The sequence below is a fragment of the Microtus ochrogaster genome, chromosome 2 (genome assembly GCF_000317375.1).
Source record: "Microtus ochrogaster isolate Prairie Vole_2 chromosome 2, MicOch1.0, whole genome shotgun sequence".
NCBI classification, from domain to species: domain Eukaryota; kingdom Metazoa; phylum Chordata; class Mammalia; order Rodentia; family Cricetidae; genus Microtus; species Microtus ochrogaster.
Window position 1 is genome coordinate 26674411 of NC_022010.1, and position 21356 is coordinate 26695766.

Sequence of the window (21356 nt, forward strand, 5' to 3'; positions counted from 1 at the left end):
ACTGAGCCACACCCCAGCCCCTCACTGGGGGATTCTAGGCAGGTGTTCTACCACTGAGCCACACCCCAGCCCCTCACTGGGGGATTCTAGGCAGGGATTCTACCACTGCGCCACACCCAGCCCCTCACTGGGGGATTCTAGGCAGAGACTGAGTCACACCCCATCCCCTCACTGGGGGATTCTAGGCAGGTGTTCTACCACTGAGCTGCACCCCAGCCCCTCACTGGGGGATTCTAGGTAGGTGCTCTACCACTGAGCCACACCCCAGCCCCTCACTGGAGATTCTAGGCAGGTGCTCTACCACTGAGCCACACCCCAGCCCCTCCCTGGGGGATTCTAGGCAGGTGCTCTACCACAGACGTACATCCCAGGCCCTCACTGGGGAATTCTATAGAGGGGCTCTACCACTGAGCCATACCTCCAACCACTGTTTTTCATTTTGAGACAGGGTCCCACTAAATTGCTCAGGTTGGCCTTGAATTCCTCACCAGGCCAGGCTAATCTTGAACTTTTGACCTTCCCACCTCAGCCTCCCAAGTAGCTAAACTGACACTGTACCCCCATCCCACCTCACATTACAGGTGTTGAACTCCATCCTGAAGAGTTGCTTCCCCCTCCTTTCCCACTGCATCGTCATTGAACGTGTTGTGCCTTTCCATATGTTTAACTTACCCTTATTTACATAGGGGAAAGGATGCGACAGTAGGCATCGTATGGAGGTCTTGCACAGCTTGTGCAAGAGGGCTCTCTCCTTCCACCAGGCCGGTCCTGAGGTGGACCAGGGGTCATCAAGCTTGGCAGAAAGCCCTTCTACTCACTGAGCCTTCTTGCCAGCCCAAGCTTTCACATATCCCTGTTATGTAATGTTGGGTAACCTTTGATGAGCCCTCAGTCCATCCCAGATGCTTGATAAATTTCTTATTTACAACAGCTCGTTTAACCTCACGACAATGAAGAGTTCTGCCTAGATTTTCTACATCTGTAGAACATTAATTGTCCAGATGTTCATACTCACCCCATGGGGCCCCAGTGGCAAACAAAAGAAGCACAGAATAGCACTTAGGCTGTCTTAATAGTCTGTAAATGTGCTGTTCTGCCCATTTTACAGACAAGAGACTTGGTAGTTTGGGAGGCTCGTGGCACTTGTTTAAGGTCTTACACAAAGCTCAGGAGCAAGAATGTGAGCTCATGGTCGGAGAGATGGCTCAGTGGTTAAGAGTGCTGCAGCCCTTGCATAAGACCAGACAGAGTCTAGTTCCCAGTGCCCAGTTCAGGTAGCTCTTAATCATCTGTTAGTCCAGCTCCAGGGGATCTGTTGCCCTCTTCTGGCCACTGGGGGCATTGCACACATTCTCACATACATACACACACATTAACTAGGAGTAAATTTTCTTAAATAAGGAATATGAGAATATTTACTCAAATTATCAGGCAAGGGAGTGAACTCATACCCATGGTGAGCCAGTGTTAGGTTATTTATGTTTTCTAGAGAAAACTCTAGAATGATAAATTTTATCTGTCTTATGAGTTACTATTCCTTTTCTAGAATAAAACACCCATCAAAAGCAACTTATGGAAAGATCTTGTCAATGTTTTGTCTGTTTTTTTCAAGGCAGATTTCTCTGTGTAGCCCCCAGCTGTCTTAGAACTCACTTTGTAGACCAGGCTGGCCTCAAACTCACAGAGACATGCCTGCCTCTGCCCCTGGGTGCTGGGATTAAAGGTGTGTACCACCACACCTACTTTAGAATGTTTACTGTGGCTCAAGAATGTAATGGTCTAGTCCATCTTGTAGGGGAAGGCATGGTGTCAGGAGCCTGTGGCGGCTGGTCACGTGGCATCCACAGTCAGGAAGCAGAGAGAGATGGATGCCGGTGCTCAGCTCACCGTTTCCTTGGTATTCATTATGGAACTCCAGCACAACGGATGAAGCTATCCACGTTCAGGGTGGGTCTTCCTTCCTCAAGTGAACCCAGTCTGGAGACTCCCTCATTGACATGCCCAGAAGTGCTGTTCTAGATCCTGTCAACCTGACAGTCCACGTTAGCTGTCACTCTTCAAGTCACAAGAGCCGAGTTCTGGTCACTCTTGCCCAGTGCCGTGTCCTACAATCCCTGCTTGGCCCTGGGGTGCTTGGAAGGAAGTTTTAAAGACTAGAACTCATACACAGGACTGAGCATCCTGGTGAATACCTCATGAACACCGTGTTCAAAAGAACAGACGTGAAAGAGTTTGGGATTTGTGGTTTTCACTTGAAGGATGTTCAGCCAATAAAAGTTATGCAAATATTCTGTGGTCCAGAAAAATGTCTAAATCTTCTTTTGGGGGGAGCATTGAGGCAGTCTCATTATGAAACGAGCCCTGGATGGTTGGGAACTAAATCCTAAATCTGAACTGAACTAAAAACACATCTGGTCCTAAGGCGTTCTCTTCCTCCTTCCTCCTTCCCTCCCTCCCTTCCTTCCTTTCTCCTCTTTCCCACACTTCCTTCTCCTCCCTTCCATATCTACCTTCTCCTCCCCCCACCTCTTTCTGTGCTTTGACAAGATCTCACTGAACAGCCCAGGCTGCTCTCAAATTGTGACACTCTTCTCTCAGCCTCCTGATGCTGGGATGACAGGCCTGTGCCACACTCCCAGCCTAAGCCCTGGGACAGAAGAAGCACATGCACACTGTAGATGCTGCCCCCCACCCCACACACATACAGACTATGACCAACTTTTATTTATAAACTTGCACAATAAGAGACCAACAGCAATGTCTAATAACAAGATAGCATGATCAGAACAAAATCCTTTGATGAAATTTACTTCAAATTTATAAATTGGTTGCTTCTGGAATTTTCCATTTGGAATCTCTGGACTGTGATTGATCATAGGTAAGTGAAGTCAAACAACATGGAAGAACAGTTGGTTGGCTGGTTCCAGAACACTTAGGCCATAATTATGAATGCTATCTTGCCATGCTTTTAACAAATGACTAATTTCAGCCAAGTGTACAATCCCTACACTGGAGAAATGGAGGCACCAGGATCAGGCATTCAAGGTCATTCATTGACCTTGACGCACAGCCAGTTTGAAACTAGCTTAGACTACTTGAGATCCTGTATTTAGAAAGAGGAGGAGAAGGAGGGAAAGAAGGCGGAGGAGAAGAGAAGAAGAAAAATGGCCATTTTCTGCTAAGTATGTTGGCACCAACCTGTATTGCCAACAGAAGAGGAGATGAATCAGGGAGAGTTATGAGGTCAAGGCTAGCATGGGCTATATATTATGAGGTTATGACTCAAACAATCAGACTAATAAATTAATCATGGCAAGTATATTCAAGCAAAGAGCTACATATTGTTTTCAGGCTTGCCTTGAAGTATTCATAAGTATGATATTTAAAGGATTTTTCTAGAGATTGTTCCATGGGTAAAAATAGCACTTTTACTGTGGCAGAATGAGGACCTGAGTTCAAATTCCCAGCATCTATGTAGAGCCAGCCATAGCCACTCATGCCTGGAATCCCAGCATTGAGGGGAGGAGACAGGCAGATCCTGCAGTATTTTGGCCAGTGGGCTTCAGCTTCAGAGAGATTATGTGTCAAAACAAGAACAGAAAGATGAGGTTGAGAATTATAGAGAAAGAAAACCAGTGTTCTGCTGTTGGCCCTGCATATGATGTATAGGCACACAAACCACACACACAGACACACACACACACCAACAACATAAATATACCCTACACAATATAAACACACCAGCATCTATATACACACATACTTAAATACATTCACAGACAAACACACCCCTACACACAGACATATACATGCATACACACCCACTTAAAATCCTTATCTGAGGACTGAAGAAATCTTGACAGAGTTACCACTTAGCTGTTCTCAGTGCCCCCAAATCCCACCTGACTTCCCTTCCCAGCCTGGCCGGTGTCCTTTGACTCACAGTCGTCTTGGGGCTGAGACCGAGGCTCATATTTCAGATACTTTATTTCCCCTGTCATCATCCAGCAACCCATTACAGGTTCATTTCAATAAAAGCAGAGTGAATTATTCATCAGAACATCATCACACGGAAAATTATTTTCTCCTCTGCATATAATGAGCTTCACAGAGTGCCCACAAAGAGGGACGTCACACGCAAGGGAAAGACGAAGGAGCCTAGACACATTTATTTTCTTGTCACCCAAAAACAATTCCTGCAATAATTGTCTTGGATAATCACCGAGGGCCTGTGAAATAGAAGAATCCCAGAGGGTAGGTTGTTGCTATCCTTTGTGTCCTGGGGTCCTTAACCCCGGGGGTGATAAAGATGGAGACCTGTCTAGAGACGTCTGTCCAGTCTTCCTACGTGTGCTCCACGGGGCAGGTATATAATCTCCAGCTTAGGTTTAAGAGACACAGCACATCTGCTGAAGCCAGCCTTCTGAGCACTACTGGGCCCTGGGCAGGAGATGTAGCTCAGTCGGTCGGGTGTGTGCTAGAACACACAAAGCCCTGGGTTCTTTCCTTTATGCCACATAAACCAGGTGTGGTGGTGCACACTTGTAATCTCAGCACTTCAGAGGTGAAGGCAGGTGGATCAGGAGTTCGAAGTCATCCTTAGCTATATAATAGCAAGCTCTAGGCTAGCCTGAGCTACTACACAGGACCCTATGCAATGGTTGGTTTTTAATGTCAACTTGAGACAATCTGGGAAGAGAGTCTTAATGGGGGGATTGTCTAGATCGGGTTTGCTTACAGGTATGTCTGTGGGGGGGGAGCTGTCTTGATTTTTAATGGAGGTAGAGACCCACCCTGGAAGTGGGTCGCGTCATTTCCTGGACTGGACCATGGACTGTGTAAGAGGGAAGAAAGCTAGCTGAGACAGCAGGGATGCATTGTTTTCTTTGCTCTGTGGATGTGACTAGCTGCTGAGTCCCTGCCTTGACTTTCCCCCAAATAATGAATGATAACCTGGAGTTGTAAGCCAGATAAACCCTTCCTTGCCCAAGCTGCTTTTGGTCAGGGTGTTTTATCACAGCAATAGAAATAAAGCTATAACACTCCTCAAAAAAAAAAAAAAACCAAAACCAGTACAGGCTCCGCTCCAAATCTCCTAGATTCCCTCTCTAAAAGTAACTCTGTCTGCACAAGCCCCTGGCTGGCGTTCCATGCTACTAATGCCCTTTGTCTCTCTGCTTGCAGAATCCAGGGATCGATATAGGTGACGTCTCGGAAAGAAAAGCATTAAGGAAGAGTTTGAAGTGTAAGAATTTCCAGTGGTACTTGGACCACGTCTACCCGGAAATGAGGAGATACAATAATACTATTGCTTATGGGGAGGTAAGGTGGACCACACTCGAGGGACAGCAGAGCCTTCCTCCCTTCCTCTCCTCGGTGATGCCTGGAGGTCCAAGGCTCAGGCAGGGATGGGTCTGTGGTTGTCTTCTCTGCCCAAGAGATGATGGTTTTGAGATGTTTGGACACTGACGGCTTCTGGGCCATGTAAATAGAGACACTGAGCAGGAAGCTGGACACACAGCAAGACTCAGGGAGCAGAGGATATGGCTCAGTGGTAGGGCACTGGTTTAGCATACTCTGCTTGATTCCCTGGTTTAAATCTCCAGTGGCAGACAGACAGACAGACAGACAGACAGACACACACACACACACACACACACACACACACACACACACAAGAGACAGAGAGAAAAGGATATGGCTCAGTGGTAGGGCACTGGTTTAGCATACTCTGCTTGATTCCCTGGTTTAAATCTCCAGTGGCAGACAGACAGACAGACAGACAGACAGACACACACACACACACACACACACACACACACACACACACGAGAGACAGAGAGAGACAGAAAGAGAGAAGCAGGAAGCTGGGTGTGATCTACATACCTAAAATCCTAACAATTAAGGACACTGAGGCAAGATTGCCATGGGCATGGGTTATATATTGAGTTTCAGGCCAGTTTAGATTATTTAACATGACCCTATCTCAAAAGAGAGAGGGGGAGGCTGGGGTGAAATTAGAGTTTCTATTCCTCGCTGTTGTGGGCTGCGGCCAAGTAGTGATAAAGAGAAGAAAAGGAAGGAAGGAAGGAAGGAAGGAAGGAAGGAAGGAAGGAAGGAAGGGAGGGGAAGGGAAGGGAAGGCAAGGGGAAAAGGAAAGGAAAGGAAAGGAAAGGAAAGGAAAGGAAAGGAAAGGAAAGGAAAGGAAAGGTGGAATTCTCAGATTTTCTGTTTTGAGACATTTAACATTCTAAAACAGTTGGGCATGTTAACACATGTCTTTAATACTAACATTTAGGAGCAGAAGCAGAGAATCAAGAGTTCACAACCTCAGCTACATAGTGAATTTGAGGCTAGCACTATCCACACAAGACTGTACCATCCTAGACGAACTCAACAATGACAAAAACATGTCTTTTGAGCTAAAGGCTAGACTCCCCTTCTAGTAAGTTGTTGCCAGTCACCTGGCTCCTCCCAGGTTCCATTTCTTAGTGTATAAAAGTGAGTGGAATGAAATGGGGGTGCTGGGCAGAACAATGAGCCCCGGTGTGTAGGGTCTGTAGACCCACAGACAACATGTGGCAGCCATTGTTAGTGCATGCTAACTGCCTTCTCCTCCCTTCTCCGAAATAAAAGGGTTTGAAAGAAGATCAAGTGTGAAGGAGACACCAGGAAATGAGCAGGGATTTGTCTTAGCTGTGTAAACGGCTTAGCTCTTTGTAAAAGAAGCCATGGCTGGGGAAGTGTCACAGTCAGCGGAGCGCTGGCCCCACACACGTGGAGCCTGGGTTCCATTCCCTGCACTACATAGACCAGCATCACACGACTGTAATCAGTTTGAGGTTATTGTCTGCTGCATAGAGAGGTCAAGGTTGACCTAGACTACGGGAGATCCTGTCTCAAAACATCCCCCCAAAATAAAGACATACAACCAGTCATATAGCCATGGAGATAAATCTGATAATATCCAAATGGAGATGGGCTCTCTAAGAGTGAAAGCTGTAGGAGGAACAGCAGAGAAACCAGATAATTGATCTGAGCTCATAAAGAAATATAACCCACACTCCAAATGTGGAAATGTTCTGCCAAGCTGGAAATTTATACATCACAAATCTTACAAATGAACAGTAATTTATGTAGTATGTAGTAAGCGAGCCCTACAATTCAATTTAAATAAAATAATTGATTTAAATAACAAAAAAATCCCCCGAAGAAAAATTGACCAGCTGTCTTAGTTATTTTTCCCAGTGCTGGGAGGAGACACCATGAACAAGACAACTTAGAAAAGGGAAGCATTAGAAAAGGGAAGCATTTGTCAGGCAGTGGTGGCACACGCCTGTAATGCCAGCACTCAGAAGACAGAGGCAGGTGGACTTCTGAGTTCGAGGCCACCCTGGTCTACAGATTGAGTTCCAGGACAGCCAGAGCTACACAGGGAAACCCTGACTTGAAAAACATAAAAAATACAAAACAAACAAGAGAAAGAGGAAGAAGAAGAGAGATCATTTCATTGGGGGCTTGCTTACAGTTTCAGAGGGTAAGTCCATGACATTGAAGAGAAAGAAGAGGATGTTTAAACTGGCCCATCACACTGTGACCCTGGGCTGTTGTCACTGACAAACTGCAGAGAGACACAGCCGCAGCTGTTGCCCATGGTAGACCTATAAACCGTTTGGATGGGGATTTGAGTGTTTTGTTTTTAAAGATTTATTTTTATTATTTTATCTATTTGCATACATGCAAGTAAGTGTGTGCAGGTGCCCTCAGAGCCAGAGAGAATCAGATATGGGTGTCCTGGAACTGTAGTTATCAAAGGTTGTGAGCTACCTGATATGGTTGCTGGAAAGCAAACCCAGGTCCCTTGAAAGAGCGGTGTGTGCTCTCAAATGCAGAGCCATCGCTCCAAGCTCTAGCAGTTTTTTCATAGATACCATTTTCACAATATTCTTGTGATAACTTCATAATTAGAAGGAAAAATATTTTTAAAAAAAATCAAAGATTGATGATGAAAAGTTGGGGTTAGAAAGGCTAGAGAGATGGTTCATTTGATAAAGTGATTGCCTGAGTTTGATCCCCACAACTCACGTAAACAAACAAGAACAAACATAGGGCATGGTGGTACATACTTTTAATCCTTGCAGCACTGGGGAGGCCGAGACAGGAAGATCCCTCAGGCTCAATGGTCTAGCTTACTTGGCAAGATACAGGTAGTTAGAAACCCTGTCTCAATAAATATTACCTGATGTAGTCCTCTGGTGTCCACAGGTATGTGCACGTACATGTGCACCTGCACATTCATGAACAGCACATGCAGAGTTCTCTGATGTCTTCTTGTTAAAGATATATGTATTTTTATTTTATATGTATGGGTGTTTCTCTGCATGTGTGCCTGTTGTTAAAGATATATGTATTTTTATTTTATATGTATGGGTGTTTCTCTGCATGTGTGCCTGTGCACCATGTGCATGCGGTACCTGCAGAGACCAGAAGAGGGCACTGTAGATCCTCTGGAACTGGAGTTATAGATGGTTGTTATCTGTTGTATGGGTGCTGAGAGCCAAAGCTGAGTCCTCTGCAAGAGTTACAAGCGCTCTTAACTGACGAATCATCTCTCCAGCCCCCCGCCTCCTTAAAAAATATTATTATCTATGTGCTTATGTGTTTGTGTGGGAGTAGGTATGTGCATGTGAGTGCAGTACCTGTGGAGACCAGAAGAGAGCAGCAGATACCCTGGGCTGGAGTTACAAGTGGTTGTGAGCCATCACACATGGGTTCTGGGAACCGAACTCAGGCCCTCATTTAGAGTGGCTAATGCTCTTAACCACTAAGCTATTGCTCCAGTCCCCTGACATGTCCCTTGATGTGGGAGATGGCAGAGGGTCAGGAGTGGAGGTCAGGCTTTCCAGGACCCAGACACAGGGCTCACCCCCAAGACACCCACTACATGGCTGTGGGACTTATTGGCTCACAGATTCAAGCACCAATCCTTACTAGGAAGGACTGTGCGTGGCTGCTCTATCATGAAATCACAGCCAAGGGACGTCATGGCTGTGGCTGGGAAGATGCATCTCTCCTAGATGGTTTCTGATGGATACATTTCATCCCCTCCTGCAGCTCCGTAACAATAAGGCCAAGGATGTCTGCCTGGATCAGGGGCCACTGGAGAACCACACAGCAATCCTGTATCCATGCCACGGCTGGGGACCACAGGTAGGATCACATGTCTGACCAGGAAGTAAAAGCAACAACCCCAGGCTCATAGGACTTCTGGAAACATCTCTTTGGGAATCACCAAAGAGACAGCCCTCTGGGTGTGTCTGTGAGGGAAGTTCTAGAACGTGGTAGTTGGGTTTGAAGGCACACACGGAATGTGGACAGCACCATTCCACGAGTAGGGGGTCCCAGGATGAATAAACAGGAGAAAGTGAGCTGAGCACTAGCATCCATCTGCTTCCCCTTCCTGACTGTGGATGCGACATGACCAGCTGCCGCAGGCTCCTGCCACTGTGCCCTCACCATCATGATGGGCTGCACTCTCAAACTTCGAGCCACAGTAAACCCCTCCATTCTTCTTTTCTTCCTTCAGCTGCTCTTGTCAAGCACTCTGTAATGTCAGTGCTAAGAGTAACTACATATCTAGTCATATCCATACACATGTCCAGGGGGTCGATGTGTCAATGCGTATGTTACAGATAGAAAAGAAAACTACGATAAACTTTAGAGTCATTTGCTAATAGAGAGAGATGTACCATATTGTGTCATTCAAATCAAAATTACCTACCTACAACCATGAAGAAACAACAAGGACCCTTCTTAATTATTTTTGTTTGTTTTTCAAGACAGGGTTTCTCTGGAGACCCTTTAAAAATATGTGTGTGTTTGTGTGTGTGTGTGTGTGTGTGTGTGTGTGTTTTAGTATGAGCACCAGGGCCTGCAATGCCCAGGGAGGCCAGGAGAGGGCATCAGCTCCCTTGAACTTGGAGTTAGTTCTTAGTTGCACAACATGGGTGCTTGGAATTGAACCTGGGTTCTCTGCAAGAGTAGCAAACACTCTTGTCTACTAAACCAGCTCTTCAGCCCCACAGAGACCCTTTTGAGAAGCCAGCTGCCATGCCCACCCTGAAAGCCCTTCCCTACTTTGGTGGGTAAATACTAGTACAAGGGCAGAGCCCTCACCAAGAAAGAAGAAAGTGTTCTCAGGCTGTCCGAGAACACATAAGGCACCTAAGAAAGGGGACATAATGAAGAGGCTGAAGAAATAAATCCCCCTTCATAACTTGGTATGAGTAAACAGAGAAAGAGCATGTGTGTGTGTGTGTGTGTGTGTGTGTGTGTGTGTGTGTGCACGCGCGCACGTGTGTGTGCGTGTGTGCGTACATGCTACCTCTAAGGGCTTGCCAGAACTTCCCTAAGAACAGGAAGGAAATATATACCCAAACACCATTAGACTTGGCTTTCACAGACAGACTAAATGTTCTGTCAGTCAGCCGTCACAAAAGGCAAGTTACAAACTGGGAAAGCATTCATGCTCTCTTCCTGAAGACCGAGAGTCAGTGCTAAGTTGACGTATTAGTTACTTTCCTCACAGCTGTGGCCAAACCCTGACAAGAAACCACGTAAGAGCTAGAGAGCTAAAGAGAGGGTCCCTGGGGGCTTTCTGGCCAGCCAGTCTGGCCAATCATTGAGTTTCAGGTTTTAAGAAACCCTATCTCAAAAGACAAGGTAGAAAATGATAGAGGAAAAAGCCCGATGGTGACCTCTGACCTCACACACATGCACACACCTTCACATGCACACATCTGCACACTGAGAAGACTGTTCAGTGGTAGATCATTTATCTAGCATGCTCAAAGTCCTTAGTTAGATACATTGCACCATAAAAACAAAATTTTAATTGAAAAATATTTTAAAGAGGGCCTAAGTAGACCCAGACATGGTGGTGCATGCCTGTAATACTAGCAGCTGGGAAAGTCAGGATCTTGAGTTTGAGGCCAGCCTGGGTGACATAGGACCACCACAACAAAACAACAGGACCTCATGAGATGGCTCGTGGTTCCTAGCAGATTTTGCTTTCTGGAGTTTGGTTGCCAGCATCTATGTGTGCCAGCTCACAGCTCCGGCTCCAAGGGAGCTGCTACCCTCTTCTGGCATCCATGGGAAAGTCCATTCCCATGTGCACATCCCCCGTCACCCCACAGACCAATCAATAAACATTTACAAATGAAAGAATGCATCCAGGTGGAAATGGCCATCCACATTCTCCTCCCTCCCTCATAGGAGCAGGAGGAGCTGGGCACCGCTTTTCCTTCCTGGTGGAAGGTGACTGGCAGGGCACAGTCCCAGGGCTTCTGTTGTGAAGTAACTAGACTTCATCTTTCGTCCATCCCACCTGTGAACGTGATGTCCCCGTCACCTGTTTGATTGCAGAAGAGCACTAGACTTAGGCTTCTCGCTGCCATCACTAACCCACCCTTCTCGGGTGAACTCCCCTAACAACATCGGCTGCTTTCTCTGAACTGATTTTGAAGGCAGGACTAATGGTGTTTGCAGTTCCTCCTGCAAGCTCTGAGTGTGTGTTTGGCTCCGTCCTCCAGCTGCCAACCAGGCTGAGCCCCCGCTCCCCGCTTGAGGTTCTCTCTTTCCTGTTCAAAGGTGTTCCTTCGGATCGAGGGGCTCCCTCTCTCCCTACCAGGCACACTGGCATCTTTCTCCACTGCTCCATAAATACCATGGGCAGGGGCTGAATCATGCTTCCAGACCCAGGCAAGTCCCAGAAGACAAGACGGGCGTTCCACGGTCATTGTTAGCTTAATTAATGGACTCTATGTTGTAATTTATTATCAAGCAGCAATTAAACAGAGATAAAACAGGCACCATGGAGGATAATTTCCTGTCTTGCAGCATGTGTTTATCAACAAGATGGAAGTAGTTCCTGGCCACTCAGAGTGCCTGCTTGCTCTGAAGTGTCTGCTACAAGCTCATTAAGACTCTCATTTTTGTCTGATTAATAATTTGCATTAGACAAAGATCCACATTTTTCTTGAGCCTAGGATTTTTCTAAAGATTTAAAAAAAATTTATGTGCATGCCTGCGTGCATACGTGTGTTTGTGAGTGTGCCTGCCAGTGCCCTCACAGGCCAGAAGAGGCTGTCAGATCCCCTGGAGCTGGAGTTACTGGTGATTGTGAGCTGCCTGATGTGAGTGCTGGGGACCAAGTATGTGGGAGACATTTCAGATTCAAGTCATAGCAGTAGGCTATAGATCCCACCCTTATGCCAGAACTAGGCTCATGTGTCTAGGGTGGTCACAGGAAAACCCAACAAGAGTACTAACTGACCACGATGGATGTTGGCTTCATTTGTACCCTCTTGGCGTGTGTGTGTGTGTGTGTGTGTGTGTGTGTGTGTGTGTGTGTGTGTGTTTGCATGCTGTCTACCTTGCATTTGAGACAGGGTCTCTCACCTGCCTGGAGTTCACCCAGGAGGCAAAGCTACCTGGATATTGAGACCTGGGATCCTCCTATCTCTACTCTTCCCCAACACTGGAATTACAAATGTGTATCATCACACTTAGATTTTAATATATATATACATATATATGTATATATATATAACACTTTTTTATGTGTATGTGTGTGATGGTCTGTCTGTATATATATATCATGTGTACTCAGTCACACCGAGGCCAGAAAATGGCATTAGATCCCCTGGAACTAGAGTAACAGGTGATTGTGAGCCACTTGGCATGACAGTAATAGGTTCTGGTATTGAACTCAAGTCCTCATGCCTGCACAGCAGACCAACTGGGCCATCTCCTATCCCCTTCTCTGTCCCTTCCAGTCCAGCCAGTCAGAGTTTCCAATTACCCCGGGAGGCAGGTCACTGCCCCCAGGACCTCAGATCTTCACTCTCCTAGGGCATGCAGGTTACTCTCTCAAATCCCTCCAGCTTAACCAGGATGTTCACAGAATTTGCCTCCACACCCAAACGCATGGAAACTGAAAACATCACAGAAGGTTGTGAAGAAGCCCTACAAACAGGGCATGTCCATCCCTGGTGGGATTTTAGACTGGCTTGATCCTGTGTAGGCAACGGAGGCTGCTGGGAGATCTTGGGTACAACAGCCGCGTCATATCCAGGGGAGAGCATCCTAAGCTCTCCTCCCCATCCTCTGGCTCTCGTACATTCTTTCTGCCTCCTCCACTTTGGAGGGAGCGAGGGGGATAGAGCTGTCTCATCGGTGGTTTAGTCTCAGAGACACACGTTCTCAGCGTTTTGACTAATTGTGAGTCCCTCCATCCACTACTGCCCACTGTGGAAAGAGACTGGCTATTCTAAAAGCAAGTTTGCATGGAATTGGTTCCTCTTTGAGGGGTGTGCAGCTCTGCTCTGGGGAGTGAGGGGCAGGGGACAACTTTCTGGTCAGATGGAAAGAGGGGTTTACTCTGACTCTAGCTCAAGGGTACCACCCATCATGACGAGGAAGGCATGGTGGCAGAAAGGGCTGTGGGAGGTGGCAGCGGGGATGTAAGATTGTTTTTTCACTTCTTGGTGGGTCTGGAAAAAAGAAGGGGAATTACCATTCTCTCTCTCTCTCTCTCTCTCTCTCTCTCTCTCTCTCTCTCTCTCTCTCTTTCTCTCTGTGTGTGTGTGTGTCTGTCTGTCTGTCTCTCTCTCTCTCTCTCCCCCTCTTCCTCTCCTACTTGTGGGGATTGTAGGAATTTGTATACATATGTATATGGAGAAACCCCATCCCGTCATCATGAGGATTACAGACTTTTTACATGGGTTCTGGGGATCAAACTCAAGTCCTCATGCTTGCATGCATGTTTACTAAGTGAACCACCTCCAAGGCCTGACTATCTTTTTTTTCCCACTTTTATTCGCTCTGGGACCCTAGCCTATGGGTTGGTGCTGCCCACATGGTGGATTTTTCTCTCCTCAGTTAACCTTCCTGGGCACACCCTTCCAGACAAACATAAAAGTGTTCCTCATTATTGCCCTAGTCATTTATTATTTATTTATTTATTTATTTATTTATTTATTTATTTATTTATTTATTTTTACTGTGTGTGTGTGCACATGCACACGCATGCCTATGCGCTCATACACAGAGTCAGAGGAAAACCTACAGGAGTCATTCTCTCTTCCACCTGGACTCCAAGAATCGAACTCAAGTCCCGAGGCTTGGCAGCAAACACCTCCACTAAGTGAGCCACCTTGCCAGGCCCTTTGGTGCTGCTTAATCCAACTGAGCTGACAATAGGAATCAGCCATTCTCAGGGCCAGGTCCATCATTGTCCCCATGTGCCTTACTCTCTCACCCTTCTTTTCTGAGACACTCACGTTCCTTCTCTCAGTCAATCTGTCACCGGAATGACACCTAAGAATTCTTTTTGTCCCCTAATTAAATGTAATCTGATCTTGGACTCCCTCTTCAGTGGCTTCATCTTGGAAGCGATGCATCATATAAATGCCTTGTCATGATGATGCATTGTGCCAATAAGACATTCACACCCTGGTGGAATGGCATGGCCCAGTGAGCTATTAGCTCAGGGAAGACAGAGGCAGAAGCGAATGACAGCCAGAAGGCTGTTGCCTTTCAAATACAATCCTGTGAGTGCTGAGGGAAGGAGACAGACGTGGAGAGCATGGTGAAGCAAGCTCCCAGGGAAAGATGCTTTTGCACAGAAAGTAGCCTTGGGATGCCAGGAATATGGCTCTGCTGTTTGGTAACAATAGATGTCCCTTTTGCCTGGGACATGCCCTCTTTATGCTTGCTTCATTTTTTAAGATTTATTTCTTTTTAATTGTGTGTGTGTGTGTGTGTGTGTGTGTGTGTGTGTGTGTGTGTGTATGAATGAGTGCAATACCTGTGGAGACCAGAAGGGGGTGCCAGATACCCTAAAGCAGTCTGGCAGTTGTGAGTGGACTGACATGGCTGCTGGGAACCAAACATAGGTCCTTGGGTTCTCTTTAAGAACAACCACTGAACCATATCCCCAGACCTATTAACTTCACCTTTAAAAATGCATAACTTTATCTCGGTTTTATATAATTGCATCTTGAAAGTTTTTTTTCAAATAAAATGTAGTCTTTGTGGTGTGTGTGTGTGTGTGTGTGTGTGTGTGTGTGTGTGTATGTTGTGTTGTGTTCCTGTGTATATATGAGCATTTATGGGTTGGTATGTTGGAGTGTGCACAGACATGCATGCGAAGGCTTGTGGAGGCCAGAGATCAGCCTTGGATGCTTTCTACCTTATGTTTTGGGGACTGGGTTTCTCAGTGGCCTGGGGCTCACCAAGTAGGCTAGGCTGTCTGGCCAGGGAGCCCAAGGGATCCTCCTGTTTCTACTTCCCTAGCCCTGAGATTACAAGTGTTTACCACCAGACCTGGCTTTTTTGTAGGTGGATTCTGGGGATGGAATTCAGGTCCTCATGCCCACAAAAGAAGAACTTCACCAACTGAGCCATGTCCCCAGTCCTAAAATGTACTCAAGGCAGAAACCAGGAGGCAGGAGCTGATACAGAGGCCATGGAGGGGCGCTGCTTACCAGCTTGTTCCCCCTGGATTGCTTCGTTTATTTTCTTATAAACCTCAGGATGAAGAGCCAAATAAGGAAAATCGCCACTCATCTTTTTGGTTGTTGCTATTGCTTGACTGACTTTTTTGGTTTCAATTTTTGTTTTGTTTTGTTTGAGACGGGGTCTTTCAATGCAGCCTCAGATTTCAGGTGACCCCTCTTGCCTTTGACTCTAAAGTGGTGCCATGACCACTGAGTCCCAACCCCAATGGCTCATGGGGGATTCTAGGCAAGTACCATAACCGCAGAGACACACCTCCAATCTCCATCTTCCCTTTTCATTTGAAATAAGGCTTCACTAAAGCTAGCTGTGAAATCACTCATTATAGCCTTGTCTCATCTCGAACTTGAACCTGCCTCCGATTCCTGAGTTGTAGGATCCCAGGCCTGTGTCACCAAGCCCGTGTCTGTGCGAGGATAATTTCCAAAGACTTTGTTCATTTGAAATGGAGAGGGTTTGAGTCCGCAGCAAATCGTGATGGGTCCTAAAAAGGTTGGTGCTGGTCATTTCAGCCAATGGGCTCCCACCAGAGGAGGCCATCAGAAGAGGAACTTGGCTGCTACCTGTAATCCGAGCATTCAGCACACAGAGACATAGGTGCCCCGGGACAAGGTGGATAGCTCAACTGGCCCAATCAGTGAACTCTAGGTTTGTTAGAGACCCTGCTCAGTATGAAGTAGAGGGCAATTGAGGAAGACTCCCGGCATTACTCCCTGGCCTCTACATGCATGCACACACAGATGTGCCCTTAAACATGCGTACATACATGCACATGAAAAATGAAAACCAGAGACATCCATAGCAGTAGAGAGAGATCTGGTAGGATCAGAACAGGGGCAGAGGGACCTGATGCACAGCCAGCCCACACATGCAGCCTATAAGTGCCCAGTGGGAGGGAGTCATTGGAATCTGCTGTCCTGCAGGGCTGGTGAGGCACATGGGACATCAGCTCTTGCACAGGGGACTTTAGGCCAGAGCAAGAAACTCAGAGTGTCCACGTGCAGCTGGGAATGTTCCAGAGCTAGGAAACACCAAACATGTGAGGCCACACTGTCATCTATGAAGACAATAACTAAATGACGAAATAATCAAAGTGTTGGGCTGGAGAGATGGCTCAGTGGTTAAGAGCATTGCCTGCTCTTCCAACGGTCCTGAGTTCAATTCCCAGCAACCACATGGTGGCTCACAACCATCTGTAATGAGATCTGGTGCCCTTTTCTGGCCTGCAGGCATACACACAGACAGAATATTATGTATACATAATAAACAAATAAATAGTTAAAAAATAATCAAAGTGTTTAGTGAAATAGAAGCAAGGCTCCCGTTCTCCAATGGTATGCATTATTATTTTTATGCTGAACCCGAATGTAAATAGTGCCCAGTGTAGAAGGTTCCTGTCCACTGCTAGCCTGCCACTTCCACTTCAGAGCAGTTCAGGAGAGGTTCTGGAGGGACATCTCAACATTCACAAGAGTCCTTGCTGCTCTTGCAGAGGACTCAGTCTCAATTCCTAGCATCCATATTGGGCAGTACACAGTTGCTTATCACTCAGGCTCCAGGGGATCTGACGCCCCCTCTTGGCCTCTGTGGGCACTGCACTTCTGTGCACATATACATGCACATTACTTAAAAATAAAACGTTAGAAAAAGACCGGTGCTGGAGAAAACCATTTCTGTACTCAGGATAGACAGTCACAGTCGTAAGAAACCATTCTTATCACATCTCAGGTGAGCACTAAGCTCACACAGTGGCTGAAGGAGCAGGTTGGAATCAACAGGACACACCCCCATCTCCTGAACAGAAGGTACACAGTCTTCATTCTTCGCTGAGCCTGGCTCTCCATGCTGACTGTGCCTGATTTTAAAGTGACGGGAGAGCTCCTTAATGGCCAAGGCTTTGCGAGCCATGTTTTTATTGGCCATTTAATGGATTTTTCAATGCGTTCCAGAGCCATTTTGCAATTATTGTCAGATTTTTGTTTATCTGGCTGTAACCTGAATATTTCAGCTCTCCCTCAAGGCTGCTAAATCTGGGTTAATAGTTGTGAGTCTCTCTTAGATCATCTCAACTAGAAAATGCTTTTCCCCTCTAAATGAGAATTAATTGTATTTGATGGTGGAGGTTTTGGTTTTCCTCATGCATTAGGGTTGTGGATAATGTGGATAATTTCTTCTCCTGGGCCCAGCAGGCAAATCTAGAGTGATCCTACCCCATTCAAAGGTATTTAGCCAGCATTGGCTCTTTGTACATACTTTTCTTGGTCCTCATGGTATTAAAAAATGGGAGGGATGTTGTTAGCCTAAAAACTACCAGGGCTGGGGAGATGACCTCATCACTGAAGTGCTTGGCACACAAGGACGAGCACCTGAGTTCAATCCCCAGCACCCACACCAAAGGGCCAGGTGTGGTGGTTCATGGTTTTAATTTCAGCATTGGCGAGATGGATGCAGGGAAAGCCGTGGTATTCATTGGCCAGTCATTCTTGCCTATTCCATGAGTTCTGGAAAAGTGAGAATCCAATCTCGAAAAGTAAGGTGCATGGCACCTGAGGGATGACACCCCAGGCTGACCTCTGACCTCCACACGTACGTGCACACATGTGCACCTGCACACAAATGCGTGCACCCGCATGAACACATGCACACGGAGACAATATGGTTATACCTGTGGCTAGAGTAGAAACATGAACTGGTCGAGAACGGCTCACGGTCTGCATAGTGGGGCCAGGGGGTCGAGAGCAGAGAGACTGGGAGAAGGTGAGTGAGGCAGATTTCGACGAACTGGGAGAGACTGTCTAAAACAAATGGAAACAGAGGTACCCAAGGCCCAGGCTGTGGGGCAGGAGACTGCAGGGCAATGGTGTCCCCTGCAGGTATGGAAGAGATGCCATCTAACAGAGTCATGGGATGACGATGAAGCTGATGGAGACCCGGGCATATTTGGGATGGGAGGCTGTGTGGATCTGCTCAGTGGGCCTGACCATGGCCTTCAGAAAGCAGTCCTTAAGGAAACATGCAGAACCCATTGTTCGGTGTGGCCATGAAATCCCAGAGGCCTGACTGTGCTCAGAGAAGCTGTCTAGACAGCAGCTGTGCACGAATGGTAAAAATTCTGGCAGTGGAATGTAGCAAAAGAACAGCAACAAAGAGCAAGGGCTACCGAGATGGTTCAGCAGGTGACGGTGGTCACACCAAACCCAACAACCTGGGTTCCATCCCCATGACCCACATGGTGGAAGGAGAGAACTGATCCCTGCACGCTGTCCTCTGACTTCTTCCAGTCACACCTGTCCACCCAAGATTAAATACAATGCTAAATTAATAAATACATAAACAAGAATAATACTAGCTGCCGCAGCATTAAAAAAAAAAAAGACAAAATGCTTGAGAATAAATCCAACCAATGACACACAAGACTTATCCACTGAAAAAATATAAAACATCATAGAACGGCATTACAGCCCCAGGGGGAAAGATCTGGGAGCATGAAGTAGAGGGACAAACACTATTAAAGTGGCTCCCCTCCTCCAAGACGGTGCCCAGGTGCAATGCAATCCTGCCAGAATTCTACCTACCTTATTTTTCCCCAGAAATTGAAAATGCAATTCTAAAATTGATTTGAAAACATAGGAGGTGCAGCATAGACAAAACAGTGTTGATTGCAAGGAATTAAATTTAAAACATGCACTCCAGTTCTGAAGTCACTCCAGAGCTGTGGCGATCCACGCTGTGAGGGCCAGAGAAGTGGGCCAGAGGTGAGAGGGCTTTCTGTACAAATGTGGAGGCAGGAGGTCAGGCTCCCAGAACCGCAGAAAAATGCCAAGTCGACATGGTGATCCATTTGTAACTCCAGCCTCAGAAGGCAGAGACAAGCAGATCCTCAAAGCAGGCAAGCTCGCGAGAGTAGCCACATCCGTTTTGACTGACAGACCCTGCCTCAATGATTAAAACAAAATGCAATCAAGACAGATGCCTAATGTCAACATCAGTCCCCCCACATGTGTAAACATACCTTCAAACACACCCTATAAATGCAAAAACATTCATGCATACGCACATAACACACACGTATGAACACACACGCACACACACAGAGGTGGCTATAATGGAAGAAAGACCCAGAGATCAATGGAATGGCATTGAAAGCCCCTAAGTAAATCCTTACATTCACAGGCAACTGACTTGTGACAAGGGTGACATGAGAGTCTTTTCAACAAATGGCACCGAGACAACTAGACACACACATGAGAAAGAGCGGATTTGCACGCTTCCCTTAGATCATCTGGAAAAAGAGCTCAAAATGGATCAAAGGCCTAACTACATATAAGAGCAAAAATGATGAAAGCCATAGGAAACACAGGGAGGGATAAATGCTCCTGACCTTGGCGTTGTCGATGGTTTCTTAGATACATCAAAAGTGCAAACAAACAGAGAGAACAAACATTATTACCAAAATTAAAGACACCCTGCTTCAAAGGACACTGTCAATACAGTGAGAAACTCACAGGACGGAGGGAAGTGTTCAGTGTTCCGTCATCTGAAAAAGCTCGAGTGTCCAGATGTGAGGAATTCCATGCATCTCATGGAAGAAAGGGAAAGAAGACAGGAGGGGAGAGGGGGAGGAAGGAGGAAGAGAAAAAGGAAAGCAAAGGAAAGGCCTGCGGGATGGCTCTGCGAGGGAAGACGCGTGCTTCCAAGTCTGGCTAATTGTATTCAATCCCAGGACCCACGTGTTGGAGTAGAAAACCTGTTTGTCCTTTGACCTCCGCTCCTCCATGCACACATGCACATACACATGCACATACACATGCACATACACATGCACACACACATGCACACAAAGAAGCACAACTCAGACAACTCGTTTTTAAAGCAGACAGAGGTCCTCAGTGGGCATTTTCCTGAAGAATATATGAAACAGCCAATATGATGTTTAACACTGTAAATTAGCAGAGAAATGCAAATAAAAACCACAACGGCCAGTTCTCGCTCTCTAGGATGGCTAAAATAAAAATCAAAGCAGGCAGTCACAAGATGGGGTCCGTATGTGGGAAATGTGTACCCCAGTTTGTTAAATGGGAGTGTAAAGTGGTGCCGTTGCTTTGGGAGACAATTAGACAGTGATTGAGATTCCACAGAGTTGCCATATGACCTCAAATGAGCAATTCCAACTATTGCTATACACCTGAGAAAAGGGAACATCTGTGGCCTGTGTCTTACTGGGGAGACGTGAGCAGACTCTACTCACCCCAGATAGGGGTGACAAGAAACCAAAGAAACTCTCGGTGAGCCAGTGAACCTTTGGGGGTGACTGCAGAGTTGCCGATGAGTGGGTACTGCCAGCAAGACACCCACCCACCAGTTTGTGTGATGGCTCATGAAGTCACCGTGTCCAACAAACAGGCAGCTCAGCTGGTTACAGGCCTTCTTCTCCATCGTCTGTTACTGTTCTTATCATCTCCCCGTCCCGCTTTGGAGTCTCCTGAGTTTCGGGAGCTTCCTGGAATTTCCATTTTGTTTCCTTCCTGAGTTTTAAGATGCTTCCTTGGGAGGAAGGGATGTTTTCAGTTTAGAGAGAATTAGTACACAACATGTAAAGACCACACACACACACACACACGCACACACAATGACATTCCATGCCAGTGAGAGTCATAATGCCCAGAGAGGAAACAACCCAAATGCCATTGAGTGGTAAGTGAAGGCAAAAGACTGCGGCTTAATCACATCTGAGAAGGAGGGACCAGGGTGCCCGGATCCCCACGCACCCGAAG

The 21356-nt window shown here is 46.6% G+C and overlaps 1 protein-coding gene across 1 annotated transcript in view; it reads left to right on the forward strand.

The window, feature by feature from the left end:
• The window catches only part of Galnt17 (polypeptide N-acetylgalactosaminyltransferase 17), a 427390-nt gene that overhangs the window by 400554 nt on the left and 5480 nt on the right, over positions 1–21356 (forward strand). The window contains exons 8-9 of the mRNA XM_013350719.2: positions 5185–5322; positions 9115–9210. Of these exons, the coding sequence (XP_013206173.2) occupies positions 5185–5322; positions 9115–9210 (234 nt within the window). The remainder of the gene's footprint in view (positions 1–5184; positions 5323–9114; positions 9211–21356) is intronic.